A 20,140-nucleotide genomic window follows, 5' to 3' on the forward strand; every position below is an offset into this window, starting at 1 on the left:
GCAATTGTGTCGTGTTATTCCGTAAATGCACTGGGCCTTGTTGGCATGTGAAGAATACAGGATACCCGAGGAATTCACCCTGCAGATGGGAAACTTCCCAGAGCACTCAAATTCATCTCTTCTAGTAAAGGTTTTTGTTCTTCGCTCTCCTCAAACCTGCATGAGCGACGTTGCTTTTTCAGAATAGGGATGGCACGTGGTTGCAAATCCCCAGGACGCATGGTGTTCCGTGCCAGGGGCAAGAATTTCCATGCAGTCATTTCCTACAATTGTTTGCAGGACCCAGATAAGGGTCCCGGTCAGCTTGCAGGACTCTCGGCTGCCTCCAGGGGGCGCTGAGAGTAACAGAATCTGGGATGCAAATAATGCGGCTCTGGTGCTTAGCAACGAAGGCTCTGAAGCATGTTGCTCCTGTGCTGTTCCTCTATATTCAGGGACACCGGCCTTGTCAAGATGGTTATGTTTACATTTGTTCTTAAAGGGGCGGCCGAGCATAGCTTGCAATAGCTTCTCTATTTTTGCAGCCCCCCCCAGAAAAAAAAATAATTCTAACACCCTTATTTTTGTATATATTTCATACCCCCTGAGCTAAGGGGGCGAGGGGGGGGGGCATGGCATCCCGTATTTTCTTCAGGGGGCTGAGCTCCCCTGAGGGTGAAATCCTTGAATCGCTCCTAGGGCAATTCACTATTAACACCACAAAAACAACAAAAACAGTAATAATAAAAATAATATATTGTCAGTATGCAATGGGCATCCCAACCAAGGATGTCCTGTCTCAATCCCAATGCACTACGGGGGCTTTAGACTCACCTATATAAGCTGAATAAGAGGTCGTGGGAATTATAGTAATAATAATTGAATAGATAATTGACGTAAGCACATAGGTCAGCCCCCCAAGCCCAAATGTCTCACCTGTCCAGTGAGTGGTCCAGGGACTGACAGCTCCCGGACAGGGAGTCCTCAGCACTGCCAAAGGGCTGGAAGCAGAACGAGGGGGCTTGGTCAGGTCCATGTTGACCCGAAACCGCCAAAGGGCCAACAGCAGTGATATGGCAATCTCAGCTATAAAGGAGCAGTCAAACTAGCTTGAAAAAATATTTGCATCTCATTCACTTCCGCTATAGCTGTGCGATGAGAAAATCAGATTCTTCACTTCCGGTAGCAGAGGGATTTCACACCATCTTACTTGAACTTTGACCTGTAAATTCGCCAAACCAGGCGTGGTGTGCATGAGGATGGCCTTTCTGCTTCACGGACCGTGGGCTGTGGAGCGACCAATTATTTTTAATTGTTGACTGCCAGAATATAAATTAATAAACAGGTGAAAAGCTGCATGACCGGCAGTGAGCATTCAAACGGCTCTTGAAGGTATAAACCATATTACAGTCGCTAGTTAGTATGCTTCACACTAAGCTAGAAGGCTAATATTGCAATATGCATTTATTACACTGTGAGCTACTAATTTAACCAATACTGGCTGGCGAGGTATGAGAAAAGTAGTTTTCAAATATAGAAGTAGTTTTCAAATATACATTTTAAAAGCAATGTATGTGACTTATTCCTGATTAACGTTACTCCTTATAAATATTACTCCTTATTAACATTATCCCTGATTAACATTATCCCTGATTAACATTATCCCTGATTAACATTATCCCTTATAAATATTACTCTTTATTAACATTATCCCTGATTAACATTACTCCTTATAAATATTACTCTTTATTAACATTATCCCTGATTAACATTACTCCTTATAAATATTACTCTTTATTAACATTATCCCTGATTAACATTACTCCTTATTAACATTACTCCTTATAAATATTACTCTTTATTAACATTATCCCTGATTAACATTACTCCTTAACATTACTCCAGATTAACATCACTGTACCAACACTAATTGAGATGAAACATCACATCCTTTATGACGCACACTTTCACTCGCAGCCGTAAAGACGATGTGAATTTTTTCACTCTAGTGTTGATCGCACCCTTAGAAGTGGTCACGGGAGAGCAGCAAACAAGAGGGCCAAGGCCTCGTTAATGGACAGTCGCCATGGCGAGGACACAGATGCCCACAGAGGGCAGCCTGCTTGAGGTCATACTTAGTGGGGGGTGGAACAAACCCAGGGAAATAAATTATTACTGTTTAATACAGTCTTCATTTATCTAGCTGATGCTTTTTTGCAAACCATCCTTGTGGCTAGATTTCTTGCAGAAGTATCTTAACTGAAGAAGTATGTCAAATTCAACGGTAGTAGCTTGCTGGGAAAAGGACCTGCAACCCATTTGATCATGGGTCCATCCAGTGGCAGTGTGTACCACCACTCAAACCCTGCATTTGCACAAGGCCCCCTGTTGGTCACAAACAGTTACTGCACTGAATATCAAATAGAAGCTTTCCTTATGAGATGCTGAAGCAGCCTGTTCTTCTATCCAGCCAGCTACTGTAGTTATGATCCTCTGGCTAACTGTTTAGTTAGCTTTTGAAACATCTGGAGGGAAGGCCGACTTTTTGATCTTTGAACCCGCCTCTAAGCTCCATCTCCCACTAGGTTTCCTGGACAGACGGGGGAACCTACATTCTGGTCCAGGGCCTCGGGAATGAACTCTCCTTCGCTGTTAATGCTGGTGTAGGAGCCTTGGCGTGCGATCTGCTGCTGCTCCTCAGGAACACTGCCCGGGGGGGGGGAGGTGCGCCCAGGGTGCAGGGAGCCTGGGTGACCGGAGGTAAGCAAAAGGCGGGTGAAATGGCGCGACGGTACGAGGGCTCCACGTCATATCATGTTCTGCACACCTTTACACCAGACTCACACTGTTAGTCATATGGCGTTCAGACATGTGACCTTTGTGACCCCCAGGTCAAGTCAGCGGTTTGACAGGACGACGGGGCGCCACGGAGGAGCCCGCAAGGGCTGCCCTCGGTCGCAGGACGAACCCCTAGTGGACGCCCCCTGCCTGCTGGGCTGAGCTATTGCGACTGACAGGTCACCTCTGCCACCTGATCATCTCACCGGGGCCGCAAGGAGGTGGATAAAATGTGATGGGGGGAGGTGATGTCACAGTAACCTCCATCGTTTATATTAAACACAAGGGAGGGGGGATGCCTGTTAGGCTACCTGGCCACCCAGGCTCATTAAATGTAATATAGGAAAACTTTAGACTGGCAGAACTGTGTGTGAAGCCCGTGTTGAGACGGGCTGTGAATGATCTGTATGATCCCCACGCAGCTGGAGTTCATTACCTCATTACAACTGTGCAACAGCGTGAAATTTTATGAGCTTTAATTAAGAGTCACTTAGTACATTGTGTAAGAAACCAGAAATTAGCCATGAGAAAAAGCACTTTGCGGTCTTCAGGATCCTATGGACCCCTCCGCAGTAGAAAATCTAGGATTTTTGTAAGGTGCTATGACATCCTTATTAATGATATGGTTTGAATCGGTGAGTGACAGGAGAGGCCAATCAGCTTCTATCCTAGGCCAGTGTCCGTCTGGTTCCGCCCCTGCTCCTCTGCCTTAAAGACGGAATCTCACACCCTGATGCTCTTCATCAAGAGATAAGATGATGGTTTATATTTACATTACAGTACAGAAATGACAGTAAATGAATTTGGACTGAAGAGAGCGAAAGAACTAGCAGCTTTGGATGAAACTGAACCTGCACGTGGTGCAGACCACCCAGACTCACCCGTGGAGTGTTTGCGGATTCTCTCCGAACCCTTGAATAAGGACCCCTTCAAGTCTCCCAGGGACTTAGATGGTTTCATCTCACTTTGTTTATCTGCTCTGCTGTTGACCTCCAAAAACTGTGTCATGCAGGAATGACAGAACAGCCATTGTATAAACAGTCCAATAAATAAAGTTACAAGTCAGTCTGGTACGGTCACCGTTCTCCTTATTTGCCGAATAACACTCTCAGTCAGAGAGGAATTAGCACTTATAAATTAAAGATGGACGCTTCCAGCATCTCACTGTTTCACCAAAGGCTTTTGGTTCTATGGCAGAATACCACCACTTGTCCACAAGTACTCTGTCAAACTGGCTTGCCAAGGCTTTTGGATCTAATCCAGTTCCATCTAACTTTTTAAAAAGGCTCTTAGCATGTTCATAAGCCAAATCCAGCCATTTTCAATAAGTGTTTGTACATTTAGGGTTGTCATGACCTGGAATTTGCTGTTGTTGAATACGTTCTTAGCTTACTGACTCAAAAACACCACTCCGACAACAACAGGCTAGTTTTCAAACATCCAGAATAACTCCATTTAAATATTAGTCTCCTGGACGAACATGGCACATTTCGGAAATGTGACTTGTTATGTTCTTGAGGAGGAAGGCGTTAAGAGAAACACTGAGCCAAACTCAGCGTTTGCCGAACAATGGGACTGCCTGCGGTACCGCGAGGCAGACCCAAACAATCATCATGCCCCAGCGCTCCGTCAGAAGGTAAATAAACAGAGCACATGCGGTGGATGGCTTCCTGTTTTGGAAGAACGTTCTTCACCCTTGTACTAGACTTAAGTTTAGGACAGTGTGGAATTCCTTCCTTACGCCGGCGATGCTGAGGATTGTATGATGAGCAGATATGGGACACTCACATGGTTGTTCTTTGGGGTCTTCAGCAGCACCCTCAGCAGACTACTTATGCCGTTGCTGCGGTCCAGGCTCAACATGGCCTTATCCACATCCTCCTGGCACTTCAGCGAATACAGCAGCTGGAGAAACACGAAAGCTGCTAAGATACCAAGTCAACCTCCCTAATGGCCTTTCCTCCAGAGGGTGCAGAAGGTTTACAGGCATGAAGGAAACCATGCTGATCAATGGGGCCTAGCTAGCAGGTACACAATCCTCAGTAGGGGTCTCCCCTCTCATTCTGCCTAGCCTTACCTCTTTATCAGCGTAGAAGAGGTCCATCTGCTGTCCGAAGGCGTCAGTAGCTTTCTGGAGAAGCTCTTTGAATTTTAACGGCCTCTGGAAGAGAATGATCCTGCAGGCAGAGCCAGAGCGTTCAGGTCAGTATGTCCTGTTCATGGTCAGGACCTGCTGCTTCTGTTGTCAATGTGGTAACAGGATTAACAGGACTAACAAAGCACAGATCAGCTGGGGCGACGGGGGGGAGGGACAAAGGTCAACCGCGACCAATCAAAATAAAACGTTTGACCCAGGGAGCAATTCTATTGGTCCTCAGCACCACTCTGGGGTTGAAATGAACTGTCCTGCCATGCCAAGAGCAACAGGGCCTGCTTCAAGGCCGGACTGATGGCAATGAGGCCAATTTCCCTGGGAGGAAAGTGAAAGAACCGGAAAGCGAAAGAGGAAACAGGACACTGCTCTCCAGTAACACTTGGCTTCACTCAAACCGAAAAAAAAAACCCAGCTGAATATTCGGGTCTCATTCAACTGGAAACCCACTGCTCTAATAGTGGCAGTGGTGGCCTAATTGTTAGTGATGTGCCCTTCTCATAGAAAGAGTGCTGGTTTGAATCCCTGACCAGCAAAGTATGACTGAGATACCCGGAGCAAGGTACTGCTCCCTGGGCACTGAATTTGCTGCCCCTTGCTAAGTTACGTGGGTTAAATGCCGAGGACACATTTAGTTGTGTACTTTTTTTTGTTTCTTTTTTGCATTTATCATATATCCATTTAAGAATACTTGGCACTGAATATGATTTAATTAATTTTGACGGTGTCAACATTTGTGCTGCAGAATACTGGATGATCTTATTGGATGCATGCCTTGAGGTGCTTCACTGACCCAAAGGCACAAGGTCTAGTGATCAGACAGGACACCCCCCACCGCAGTCCATGGTCAACCGGGGGGGAGGGGGGCGCGTCAGAGGAGCACCAGGAGAAGGAGGAGATAAGAGATGCCTTTCCTTCCTCCACATGGCCGAACTGCAGATAACCAGTCTGTTTATGGCCTTTTCCCCGACGGACATGGCGGCAGTACAATCTCCCTCATGCTCATATCTTTGCACGGGCTTGGGCATGCTGATGCTTTTCAAACAGGCTTAAATGCAGAGACAGTCACTGTAAAATGCTGACTGTTCTCAGCCAATCACTTCTTTGATCTGGGGTGTCTAATAATATTATTGTTGTTTTCCAAGATGCACCTGCAGCCAAACTGCAGCCTGACGACACTCTGGGATTTCCCAAAAGTCTTGGTACTTAGATCATGGTCCCGTGTGTTTTAACAAGCCTCGGCACCAGAGCGTGAACCCTCAAGCCTTAGGTTTTCACCCAAAAATGTTTCGTCTCTGTGGTCCGTGACACAGTTCTCACGACAAATCGCACTGCTGTTCGGGGGAATGCCGTGATTCAGCGTCTCAGTGCTTCTTCTCTTAATCACATAGTCAACGTTCCAGTTCCAAGGAAGTCTGCAACCTTAGATCAACACTCAAACATCTGGTTTTTTTGTGCGAGTAGATGTCAGTGTACAGGTTTGGTTTTTGCTGCTGAAACTATTACTTATAAAAAGAAGACAGACTGATCCCATTTGTTAGGGGAGACCCTGAAGTAAGAGTTATGCACGACGAGCCGAGGATTATACGATTTTATACACATGGTCGTGGAGGGAACATGCACATCCAGGAGTGCAGTATCCACCACGGTCACCTCACATTTGGCTTACACATTTATAACTAAATACACCGTTTTCACGTTCACGTGAAGCACAAATTCGCATGTTTAAATCCTGTTTTTTTTCTGGTTCTGCTGGCAGGAGGCTGCGCTGAGCAGCAGGTTGCTTCCAGGTTCAAAATTTCTAAGACAGCATACAGAAGAATAAGGTGAAGCAGGAGACACTGGGAGTGACCAGAAACCAGTCAGGTAAAGGGTGGAAGCGACTGTCTAATGCCAGAGATGACTGTTAACTTATCCAGCAGTTTCTCATGAATCGTAGGATGACATTAAGTGACCTTCAAAAGGAGTGGGAAGCATTAACTGCAAGTGTGAAGTGCGGACAGGATGGTATCAGGCTCCTAGAAGCAGGATTGAAGTGCTCATAGACACACACCTATAAACTGAGAAATGAGTGAAACAAAAAATTGTTCTCAATTTTTTCTGCATTAAAAGTAATTTTCTCCATTACTTTGCATTAATTTTAAATTGTGTTCCAGGTTTGGAATTTTAAGTAATGTTAGTTAGAAATAGAATTTATTATTCATATATCTCTCTATTATCTCCTCTGAGATAAACACACAGAAGGGAGAGTGCATGTTGGGCTCAGCCATTTACCTGGGTCCCCTGAAGCAATGCTCAAGCATTTAACAGTGACACGATGGCTGTACTGTATATAGGCACGGCAAGCTTCTGTTCATGGGCGGAGAGCCACAAACTGCCCCAGAATATTCAATGCCCCCCATACACCACCCCAAGCAGCTTCTAAACACCAGCTTCTGGTCCGAAGCCAGGCTTTTTGCAGTGACCTAAACTCTATAAAATGAGGTACACAGCAGTGGTATTCAAACTTTCTTTGATCCGCTAGGGCTGATACATGTGTCCTGACTTTACACCCCCCCCCCCCCACACACACACACACACACATCAAATAAACTTTAATTACTAAATAAAATTAAATTATTTAAAATTGTCATTGTCATGTACAGGCATATAATGTGTCCACGTCATTTTTAGTATTTCTAAAGCAAAGCCCCACGTGGTTCTGCCCCCTCCACCCAGTAAGGCATCACTGCCTATATGGTGTTGGGGTACAGCAGCAATGGATGTGGTTCTGTGTTCATGGTTTATGACCCTTGGCATAATTTCCTTAGCTGTCCGGAGACATTCCAGGAGTGCTACAAAAAAGGATGCCAGCCAGTACTGCCCAAAACCCTGCTAGAAATTATCTGGTAATTGAACAGGGGTAAAACAATCATATATTTTTCAGGGAAGCTTGTGCAGAAATGAATTTTCTGATTAAAAAAAACAAAAAAAAAAAAAACAGTAATCCGAGGAACTGGCATCCTCTCCTTCGAGATTTCATACCCCACTGAACGGCCTGGACGTTACTTTAAAATAGGATCAATTTAGTGCACAGTGGCGGGATTCGAAAGCTTGTACTTTGGCCATTAATTAACTTCCAGCAGGTCCGCTCTGCATAATTTGTCAGCAAACTGAAATGTTTCACAGTTTGCCACTGTCAGTGCTGCTTCCATGGCCGACAAACCCGGCTGAAGGTGAAGCAGACACAGAGTAAAGAGGGGAATAAAACACAAACATAACAAGTAACGACTTTACCTTTTCTCTCGCTCATGTTCCAACTTAACACGCAGATCCTGGAGGAGAAGAGACAAAAAAAAACAGTAATTGAGAGAAATGTGCCTATTTGTGTATTATAATGGTGGGTGTGAGGTATGCAACTGGAGATGAAAAGTTAGCAAAGCCAAGTACTGCAGAAAAGACCTTCTGACCTTTAGAGAAAAACTGCTACCGAATGGTCATCACCCGCAGGCATTAATGAATAAGAAAATTCCAGAAGGCACCCATATACAAGAGGTTAGCATTTAGGAGTTATGATCCAGAAAAGAAAAGGGCAAGACATCATTATTATTGATCTATACTTGATTTCTGCCTGAATGTTTGACCAAATGCACCGATCAGCCGTAACATTAAAACCACCTGCTTAATATTGAGTAGGTCCCCCTCATGCCACTTAAACAGCTCTGACTTGTCAAAGCATGGACTCCATAAGACCTCCGAAGGTGTCCTGTGGTCCATAAGACCATAGCAGCAGATCCTTTAAGTTGTGAGGTGGAGCCTCCAAGGGTCGGACATTTTTTGTCCAGCACATCCCACAGATGCACGATTGAATTAAGTTATGGGAAAATTGGAGGCCAAGTCAAAACCATGAAATCTCTTTCATGTTTCTCAAACAACTCCTGAAAACTTTTTCTGTGTGCCAGGACGCATTATCCTGCTGAAAGAGGCCACTGCCATTGGGGAACATTGTTGCCATAAAGGGATTTATTTGGTCTGCAACAATGTTTAGATAGGTGGCACGTGTCAAAGCAACATCCATATGTATGCCAGGACCTAAGGCTCCCCAGCAAAACAGCCCAGAGCATCACACTGCCTCTGCTGAGTATAATGCATCCTCATGCAATCTCTTCCCCAGGTATATGACTCACACGCACCCGGCCGTCCACATGAAGTAACAAAAAACGTTCAAGACTCATCAGACCAGACTACCTTCTTCTATTGCTCCATGGTCCAGTTCTGATGCTCACTTGCCCATTGTGGGCACTTTGGGTGGTGACCAGGGGTCAGCATGGGCAGTCTGACTGGTCTGCAGCTACGCAGCCCCATACGCAGCAAGCTGTGATGCACTGTGCGTTCTGCCACCTTTCCCTCATAGCCAGCATGAACTTTTTCAGCAGTTTATGCTACAGTAGCTCTCCTGTGAGATCACAGCAGACGGGCTAGCCGTCCCTCCCCATGAGCATCAATGAGCTTTGGGCGCCCATGACCCTGTCATTGATTCGCCGGTTGGCCTTCACTTGGGTTGCACTTGGGTATTCACCTCTGCATACTGGAAACACCCCACACGATCTGCTGTTTTGGAGATACTCTGACCCAGTCGACCATCTTGTCAAAGCCATTCATATCCATACACTTGCCCATTGCTCTGGCTTCCAATACATCAACTTCAAGAACTGACTGTCCCCTTAATGGCGCCCTTGGCAGGTGTCATTATAACTAGATAATCAGTGTTATTCCATTCACTTACCAGTGGTTTTAATGTGATGGCTGATTGGTGTATATTTCATCTGTTAGTCAAGTTAATGTTGTGCTCATTGCCGACAAAGACTGTAACTATTCCTTTGATTGAACAGAACTGAACTATATTTCCTTTATTGTTATTGTACACAGTACAATGAGATTCAATGTGCAACTCTTCCATATAAATTGATAAAAAAAATAATACAATAAAAACAGTAAAAACATACAATATGAAGACATAAATACAATGTATTTATTGTGCAAATGGTTGATTAAAAAAAACTCAGACTGTGCAATGTTACGGGTGTAGTGCAAAGTTTACAGGGGTGTTTGCATCCATCCATCCATCCATCATCGTAACCGCTTAATCCCCACTGGGGTCGCGGGTGGCCCAGAGCCTATCCCAGGAACAACGGTCACAGGCAGGAACCAACCCTGGACACGCACACACTCACCAAGTGTGCAATCAGCATGCACACTTTTGGACCGTGGGATGAAAGCAGCGAAAACCCACACGAACATGGGGAGAGCGTACGAACTCCACACAGAAAGGACCCGGGACCGGACCCGGGACCGAACCCAGGCCCTTCCTGCTGTGCAGAAGCAGTGCTAACCAGTACACCACCGTGCCGCCCCCTTTCACTGAGCGGGACCCATAAGGCTAGCTGAGTTAGCTGAGAGGTATTTGTAATTTATTTAATTACAATAGATAAAATACTCTTCAATATCTAAGTCATCCATAGCAAAGTCCAGTGAACACATTGAATACAAGGGTCCTGGACCATGTTTCCAAACATTTCTAGACACTAGATGCTCTCAGACATGTGCGGACAGCCCTCTTCAGCTCGGTTTTCAAACCGGCTTGAATGCAGAGAAAGTCACTGTAAAATGCTGACTGTTCTCGGTCAATCGCTTCTTTGATTTGGGGTGTCTAGTATGAGTGCTTTCCAACATGCACCTGCAGCTAAATTGCAGCCTGATGACACTCTGGGATTTCCCAGAAGTCTTGGTACTATCATGCCCCAGTGTGTTTTAACAAGCCTTAGCACCAGAGTAAACTAAGCAGCCCCGTTGAAATGATGATTCGGCACCTGATGATTCGGAAATGCGGCATTTTTCTTCCCATGCATTCCAGTGACTTGGCAAAAAGCTTTTGGACTCAGCCGACTCTTATCACCGGCTTCTAATTAAAGTGCCGATTTGTTTATTGTGGTAAATGAGGCCAGTCTTCTAGCAGCCAATCAAAACAGCATGTTAGTATATATGGGAAGCCTAATAGCTGTATTTGGACCTGGGTTCTGTATCGCGAAGCTGAAAATTTGTGTTAGCAAGATAACTTGGATTTAAGGTAGTCTGGGATAACTGCAAGTGAACGAAGATAAGATATTTAAACGGGAGTACCTTAAATGTGACGAGTTATCTAGCTAACCACCTAATCTCACTGTGTGATACAGGCCCTGGTGATGCAAATGATACCTGTGACATTTTGTTACATTGATGATCCTCATTGTGTGAAGGGATAAGATTTCACCTTCTTAACTGCAACTTAAGCGCCACTCTAGTGCTGATGATTTCACTACTAGTCATAAATCCAGCCTTTACCGCTTTAACACACATTATCCAATCAATCATTTTTTCTTCTTCGTTTGCTGGGCCTTTGGATAACAAACAGATTCCAAACGCATGACCTCATTTTCATACCCCAATGAAACAGGAAGCCACTAAATGCCACAACAGTTCCTTATTTAACATAATTGTTAGGAGGACATTTTCCACACTTAAAAAAAAATCACTTCAATATAAAACATTTTTAGACCTAAAAGAATGTAGGCTGCTTAAGCCTAAGATATTTACGTGCATTTGGATTGAAAAGTAGCATGTTAAATGGTAATCTTTCCAAATCAAAAATGTGTTGACAAATTCCATTCCAGGCTATATGATTAATCCATCCATCCATCCATCCATCCATCCCGTCCTTGAACCTTATGCTTCCTGGCTGATGCTATAGTTCCCCTGATCCTGATTGGATGAGCAGTTGCAGCGGTAACAGCGACGCTCCTTACCTGTTTGAACAGCGGGGCTCTGCTCTTCGCCTTGCTGCTGCTGATTGGGGGGTAGCAGCGTTGCCCGAGAGCCACCAGGTCCTTCATAATGGAGTTCAAAGCCTCCTCATCATCTGTGGACAGGAACAGTGGTCCATATGTGGTCAGGCTGGGCCGACCGGGAGCGCGGGGACAACAGCGGGGGCAACAGCAACCCGGCAACCCGGGGACACACCCGGCAAGAAGGAACTAAACCCAACCATTTAGTATCTAAACTCCCTTTCAGAAAATCCATCTTTAACTCAAGGATTAAATGTGAAACAACAGGCAATTCATCTGTTTTAAAAAGTTCCATATAAGAAAATAATTGTATTTGTCATTAATTTATTCACTTAAATCTATTATCGGTTACAAACACTACCCCAAGGAAAAACAATCTTGACAACCAAGGCGATTAATAGACTAAACATTAAGCTAAACACACCCTTGTCGGTCTGTCACTATTGCGACACGCCTGGATTGGGATGACGCACCCTTTAGCCGTTAGCCATCAGCCTCCACAGAACCTGTGCAGACTGCACACGAGATGCTGCACCGGCAAAACATGGGACTCGGATCTCCCCGTGTTATACCTGTATGCAAAACCATGTGCTTGAATAATATAATGTCCATAGTACTGGGGGCACAGAGTTAACCCCTCCCTAACTGACTGGCAGAAATAGATTGACTATATATCCACCCAGCTTTGTTCCAGCCACTTAATGGCATTTATCAGTCTTAATGTCTTTTACACTCCATCCATCAATCCATGTTCAATAGCCACTTGTCAAATTGCAGGGGCATGACCACGTGGGCGGGGTGGTGGCTCTGTGCCCATAATCGGAAGGTTGCTGGTTCAAATCCTGAGAGTGCCAGAAGTAATTATACTCTTTTGGGCCCTTAACCTGCAGTTGCTTCCTTCTAACCAACCACCTGCTGTATGCTGCTCTCAACTTCCAGGGAAAAGTTGAGGGTGGGTGGCAGGAACGGCACTTAAACCACTGGAAAAAAAAAAACTTCACACCTTTCCATTATATTTGAACTAGTGTGGTGCCTTGCCTATGGACCACAGCAGAGGGCAGAAGGTTGGGGAACACCCTGACTGCCACGCTTGTCCATCACTGGCCCCACACTATATATACACGTGTGTGTATGTGTGTGTGTATGTGTGTGCGTGTGTGTGTGTGTGTGTGTGTGTGTGTGTGTGTGTGTGTGTGCGTATATGAGACCATGTGTCCAGGAGGTGCATCATCTTCTTTTACTGTATATGGCTGAGATAATAAACTAATCAAAATAATCAGAAAATAAAAAAAAACAAAAAGAAAAAATTATGTGCATAAATTTAAAAATATAATGCCATAGCCTGTGGCGTCTCTGCACCCTCCCCCACAGCTGGGACACCCCCTCCCCAGTGTGCACGCTCTTATCTGCGGCTGGCATTAATAAGGCTCTTTGGTGACAGGTACATGTAACAAAAAGTGCCCAGGGAGGGGGATATAGGCATATGCCAAGCGTGGTGTGTGTGTGTGGGTTTGTGTGGGAGATGTCAGCATGCATGTGTGTGTGTGAGAGAGAGATGTCAGCATGCATGCGTGTGTGTGAGATGTCAGCATGCATGTGTGTGAGATGTCAGCATGCATGTGTGTGTGTGTGAGATGTCAACATGCATGTCTGTGTGTGAGATGTCAACATGTGTGTGTGCATGGGAGGTGTCAGCACGCACGTGTGTGTGCATGGGAGGTGTCAGCACGCACGTGTGTGTGCATGGGAGGTGTCAGCACGCACGTGTGTGTGTGTGTGTGTGTGTGTGTGTGTGTGTGTGTGTGTGTGTGTTCTCAACTTATTCACTGCACTCATGTCAACTTTGGGTTCTTGCTTGGGAAAAAACAGAATGAAAAAGGTGTCAGAAAATGTGTTAAATTAAACATTAAAGATGAACCTGTCTGCTGTTTTGCAGCATTATGGTAATTCCGTTCACACCTTTAGCGACGGGATTACAGACAATACCGCCACCATTTCATACAATGGGCAGCGGGTCAGCATCCGCTCTCGTCGCAATTTCATTTAATTAAAAAAAACGTTAACTAAAACCGAGTTAAATTGATGTTCTCTCATCAGGGGTCTTCTAAAGGGTACCTAGTGGTAGTCGGAGCCCATGTGGTGCCCTGGGCACGCTTCAGCGACTGCGGCTTGCCGAGTCGGCGCCCCTTCAGAGGACGGCGCCCTTGGCGGCTGAGTATCTCAGCTAATGGGATAACGGGCACTGCTAGCACCCAGTACAGTGTCACAGGGAGCCTGGTGCCCAGCTCAGGCACCACAGGACAGGAGGCAGGGGACACCCTGGATGGGATGCCAATCCATCAGAGGACATGAGGCAGGGGACACCCTGGATGGGATGCCAATCCATCAGAGGACATGAGGCAGGGGACACCCTGGATGGGATGCCAATCCATCAGAGGACATGAGGCAGGGGACACCCTGGACGTGATGCCAATTTATCACTGGGCAGACATGCCACAATTTAGAAACACAAAATTAGCTTAGCAGAATATCTCTGGACAATTTTTTTGTAGGACACTGGGAGAATATGTAAATACCACACACACACACATACACATACAGATAAATCAGCCTGTCCAGAGAACAAGAGAAGAGTATATCATATAAACTATTGAGCAGAATCAGCCAGTTCCACCTTGCTCTACAGGCTGCATATTTTCCAGATTACATCATCACTCAGCCTTCTCATGAACAAACGTGACATCTGACTCTGAGCTCTAGAACCAAAAGCTGTGAAAGATGTTACTCTCTTTGGGGGGAGGGGGTGATGTGATATATTCTCGCAATCATCCATTTTCCATAACCATGTACATGTATCCAGTTCAGCATAGTCGGGGGTCCTGGAGTCTATCCCAGAAACGTACATATTTGACAATTTAGCTGGAACTGCACATCTCGTTGGAAACGTACAAACCTTACACATGCAATATGAGTTACGGAAATTTAATGAATACAAATAAATTACTGCTGCCACATACAAAGATGTATAACTTCTAATTAAAATCAAATCTTTTTGTGACAGAAAACTAATAAACTACTTTTTGTCCTCCATCACACTAAATTGAGCATAAATAAACCAGTAATTGCAATGTGGGGAACAAATCTAAATGACGCTATACTGACAAATGTCTATTCTGCTATTTTCAGACAGTCTGATGAGGAGTTACAGAAACACAGAAAAAGATTCAGTACAAGTGAAAAATCTGGACACACCTACTGAAAATCATTAGTTTTTCAACAAGATAATGACCCTAAGCACACTTTGTGGTTGTGTAATAAGTATTATCTTGTGTACAAGGAAAGAGATGTAGTGCTGTGACAGCTGACCCGACCCCCACAATCCCGCGACGGAAACTCTATGGAGCCGACTTGGGAGGGGCTGGATTGAAGAGTGAGAGCAGGGTAGCCAACGTGTGCCCAGAACTTGTAGAAACTCCTTCAGGCTCTTCGAAGAAACTAAACTTTGAGAAATCTGAGATGGTGAACACCACTCTTGATTGCAATATTTGATCTGTATTAGTTCCCTGCGTCATGGTAAAGCACAAAGCTAAAACAGAGACGAATGCATTAAATTCAGGTGTGTCCAGACTTTTGACTGAAGCAGTATATACAGCATATAGGTCTCATCTCTGACTGCCCGTCCTGTTAAATGGAAGCAATCAAGGTGACAAGCGAGTCATAAATTAACATACAGTATTGTTAGTCAACGGGCTCTAAATGAGCCAATTAGTTGAGTCAGGTAATTACTTCATAACTGGGGAAAACTATTCAGGCCAGCCAGAACGCAACAAGCGGCTTGTGAAGATTCATGACAAAGAGCGGCACCTACCCCGCTACAGCAAATTTAGAAATCTTCCGGAAGAGCGCTTCTCTCGTGCTGCCCGGGACCGTGTCAAAGCAGTAACTGACAGCAACGAGGGAGTATAAGGAGACACAAAGGTGCCATTTTTATTCACATGGACTATCGCTAACGGCAAGGCAAGAAGGGCGGTGGGGGTGGGGGGGTGGGGTGTCCTTTACTGGCTTGTGTTTAGCGCATAGATCTCACAAACAGCTGGCTCTCGTCCTGTCCTCCACCTACAGATCTAACCTGCCAGCTAATCAGCAAAACTTGATATCAGATATTGCATGTGTGAGATCAAGATGATATTCAGCCAACAGTTTCCGCAGCTGCTGGGATCGGCCAATCATGGCCCAGCCGTACCATTTCAGAAATGCAGGCTTACAGGTTGAAATCTGGCCATAGATCTTTGTGCCCCAGTTTCTCAGACCTGGCTCTGCCTCACCACAACTTATCACCTGCGTACTATTAAACAATTGGTCCTGGCTGCTCCTCCTACGCTAGGTCACCACCCGTGCCACAAGCAGGTCCCCTTCAGACTGGTCCCATGTTCCTTATCCACAATAACACTCAGCATGTCTCTTTTTTAGCACGTCTCACCCCTCCGTTAACTCCTTTGACAGCAACGAAGCCGATCTCCTCCAAGGATCGACTCATCATTCTGAATCAAAAAGACAGCTCTGTTTTCATTTTATCCCACCGAAATATTTTTATGAGTCAGATGCAGGTGTTCTTTTACATGTCTGGACCAGACTCCGCCCACCCCTCTGCTACCCTTTTTCCTATTGGTTAACAGTCTTCCGCAGCCCAGAGAAGTGATGGCATTTTTTCACTGGGCCTACATAATTAACAAAAGGAGAGCATGAATCCGATATGATACATTTATTGTATCCTGCATACAAACCCCACATTTTGGGTGTCAGCAGAAGCTAATTAAATTAGTGCCAAACACTGTTAACAAGGCTAAAAAAAAATGTGAGATGTATAGTATAAAACGCTAGCTCTCATTTACTCCACATCGAGAACGCATGTCACGCAAGATGCGTGAAAAGCATGGAGCCTCCGCGTGAAATGTAAATTGGCCCCCCGCCGGCTCTCGATTTATACGAATAGGAGCGAAACGAGCTTGAAAATGTGACCTTAACAACAGGCCATGAGGCGTAGCTAAAAGGGTTTTTAAAGCGGTGAGGAGTTGTTAACATGCTTCGGAGATAAGGCACACCACGTAGCTAATGTGGTATGAAGACACGCTGAGAAGAAAGCAGCTAAATGACAACAAATGCTACATGCAGGAAGAGTTTCTGTGCAATTTAGCAGAGTTGAATGCATCAGTAGACAAATCTTGCCCACTGCCCCTCCCATAATCTGCCTCCAACCAATGCTGTGCTTGCATCCCCACAAACACAATGTTGCACATGGACTTCTGCAGACTTTGCACAACCACCTAGTCACTTGCACACACTTCTTTGTATTGCACTAAAACCCGGCACATTTGAAGTAACCAGTTACCTACCTTGTACAATATTTAAATTACACTATACATTTAAATACAGATGTATTTATTATGTATTTATTGCCATAATTGTAATCATACTGTAAGCTAAATAAGTATCTGATTTGTAATTTTATGTTTAATTTCTGTTTCCAGCTGCCTAGAAAGATAGTGTACGATTTTCACTGCAGAGTGGAATTGACTATTTACTGTACATGACAACAAACTCTTCAACCTCTACAACAACTTCTCCATTGACCACCAATCCATAGCTCCTAGAAGGGCATGATTTAGGGATTAGCGAGGCAAAACAGCATGGGGCACAGACTGCAGAGTTACGGAAAGGTTCTGCTGGTAGGTCTGGGCACCTTCCAAAGTAATTATACCTCTCAGGTTATTCAACATTTCTCTCTCACCATTAAAATCAGGCCTGGTGATTAAGGCACTTGTTCAAAGACAACAGTATTCACTCTACATCACACCGACATCCCCAGAACTAGGTAAACAAGTTTAATATCACTCTGAAAACCTGTACAACCGTTTGTGTCACTAATAAACCACAGAGAATCAAAGGCTTTAATGCCTTTGGGGGTTGCGTTGTGAATTTATGGCATAAAGGATTTCCAGTCATTTCCAAAGAAATCTGTAGACGAGCGGTTTAATCAATCCCTGTGAGAATTTATTCAGGTATCTCCAGCTTGGAAAGACTTAAAAAATATCTGTGATCTTCTAATGCTCTTCGTCTAGCCTGCAAAGTGTTTCAGAAGTGACTGCAGGGCTCTGTTGCTGTTAAAGAGCACCGAAAACCTAATTTAAAAAAAAAAAAATTTAAAAATTAAAAAAAAAACTCTGTAAGTTGCGACAATTCCGTCGACAAACCTCGACGTTCCTTTGAGGACCTCCAGGCTAGCATTTCCGGTAATGCTGAATCACACTGAACAGACCAGCCGAACAGGACAGTGGGGGCTGGAATCTGAAACCAAATAGCACCTCCACGTTTGGCTATGACCCCCACCCCCACCAAGCACTCCCTCTATTGCATGGGTTTATTCTGGTACTCCAGGTCCCCCCCGAAGTCCAGAGACTATTAGGCTAATATGGAGTCTTCAGGGCAGGTCGTTCCTCTGGCCTGTGCCCGAAGCTGCCGGGGATAGCAGATGACCCAAGGGGTGCTTGGGAGGAGTGGGCTCAATCGCTCGTCCACTGGTCAAAATACACAATGGCACATGATATAGAGAAGATCTTAATAGACAAAAAAGCTTCTGATCTGAATCTGGGGGTAAAAAAAAAAAACCTTCTGTCTGTTTGGCTCAGTGAGTGTGAAATCGAGGAATCCAAGAGAGCGAGAACTTCGATAAGACTCATGCAGTGGAGGCGCCATGCTGTACCAGCAGTTATGGTCGATGACAAAGGCTGATAACAGAATCCAGAAGTTTATTATCAGATCAAAAGATAAGTAAATAGAAGACAGAATGGTTTAAATGTCTTAACTTATTACATTTCTGGTAAATAAAAGTGTCTCCAAACTTGGAATGACAACCAAGTTCTTTATTACTCTGTGTCCGTTATTGGACATCCATCCATCTTCCGCAACTGTTTTTGCAGTATGGAGTCACAGGGAGCCTGAAGTCTATCCCAGAATGCACAGGGCAGGGGGCACCCTGGGTAGAATGCTAGTGCATCACAGGATTGGTGCGCGCACGCACACACACACGCACACACACACACACACACACACACACCATGGGAAATGTAGAGATACACCTACTGCATGTCTTTGAACTGCAAGAGGAAATCCATGAAATACTGGAAGAACATACAAACACTGACACGCAGTGGGGCAATCGAAACCCCAACCCTGAAGGTGAAGTGACACCACCACTCACTGAGCCACTGCCCCCCCCACCCCCATTGGTAGGTAGGTAGGGTGTGAGAAAAAAATAAGGGCAGAGTGTTCTGAAGGATCCGAACCTGCAGCCTTAGGGTCACTATATGTTAAACTAGCTACAGCATCACAGAACCCAGCCGTGCGGTTCATGATTATCGTCTCAAAACCTAAAATCGAACTGACACCAGACCACAGCTTAGAGACAGGACAGACAGAACAGGTGTTGGACAGAAAATGTAATTCTAGGCCCTTTCATGAAGACTTGAACCTGTTTCATTCGTGTAGTGTCCCAGTTTGGGGAAAACTGAGGATACCAGGGAGCCTGATCCAACACAAACAGGTGACGTCCAGAAAAAAAACGTTCCTTCTCCTCTCCATGGAAAAAAATGGGAATCGAGTTCTGCAGTCCGTTTCTCCCACCTCTCGGAGACGTCCCGCCGCCCCCACTCCCGCCGTCAAGGTTACAAAACAAACAGCTCAGGGGCCCCAGTGTGGGAAAAGTGTGGAAGGTTTCTGCAGCGTGTCTTTTACCTAATCAGCCAATCCCGGGCTGGGGACCATGCAGTAGACCAATCAGCCGACGCTAATGCCCACGTCTGGCTTAGCCACAGTCACAGATTGTTCCAACTTCCTTGTTTTCAAGAAACATCACGTCAACTGTGCAAATTCCAAACTCAAACTATGCGACACGCAATCCTGCAGCATTCTTTCAGCGACAGCGATTATGATGCAAATCTCACACTGCCAGTTCACGCTCACCCTCCTGTACATGACTGAGAACCATTTTCCCTGGGTGAGATTCCCCTGACGTAGAAAGTAACACCTTCTACATTTTTCCTATTTTACTACAAGTTTTACAAAGCCACAGCCAAGATAATTCTCAGGTCAGTCGGGAGCAAGGATCAGATGGAAACGGAGGGGGGGGGGGGATCTCCTCTCTCAAGTGGGTTTGGAAGTCAGAGCGACCAGACTATAAACAGACACAGAGAGAAAGGCGCTATTGAAGGCTGCTGGTGGCCAGTGACACATGGCAAAGGCATTCGGATAAACG

The 20,140-nt window shown here is 45.2% G+C and overlaps 1 protein-coding gene across 2 annotated transcripts in view; it reads right to left on the reverse strand.

The window, feature by feature from the left end:
• Nucleotides 1–20,140, reverse strand: part of map3k22 (mitogen-activated protein kinase kinase kinase 22) — a 47,818-nt gene that overhangs the window by 12,783 nt on the left and 14,895 nt on the right. For both annotated transcript variants that reach the window (XM_048970949.1, XM_048970960.1), the window contains exons 4-10: nucleotides 11,791–11,903; nucleotides 8,246–8,283; nucleotides 4,895–4,994; nucleotides 4,606–4,722; nucleotides 3,699–3,816; nucleotides 2,592–2,725; nucleotides 916–980 (exon numbers count right to left, since the gene is read on the reverse strand). In XM_048970949.1, coding sequence (XP_048826906.1) covers nucleotides 916–980; nucleotides 2,592–2,725; nucleotides 3,699–3,816; nucleotides 4,606–4,722; nucleotides 4,895–4,994; nucleotides 8,246–8,283; nucleotides 11,791–11,903 — 685 coding nt within the window. The remainder of the gene's footprint in view (nucleotides 1–915; nucleotides 981–2,591; nucleotides 2,726–3,698; nucleotides 3,817–4,605; nucleotides 4,723–4,894; nucleotides 4,995–8,245; nucleotides 8,284–11,790; nucleotides 11,904–20,140) is intronic.

This window comes from Brienomyrus brachyistius, chromosome 1, assembly GCF_023856365.1.
Source record: "Brienomyrus brachyistius isolate T26 chromosome 1, BBRACH_0.4, whole genome shotgun sequence".
Taxonomy (NCBI): Eukaryota; Metazoa; Chordata; class Actinopteri; order Osteoglossiformes; family Mormyridae; genus Brienomyrus; species Brienomyrus brachyistius.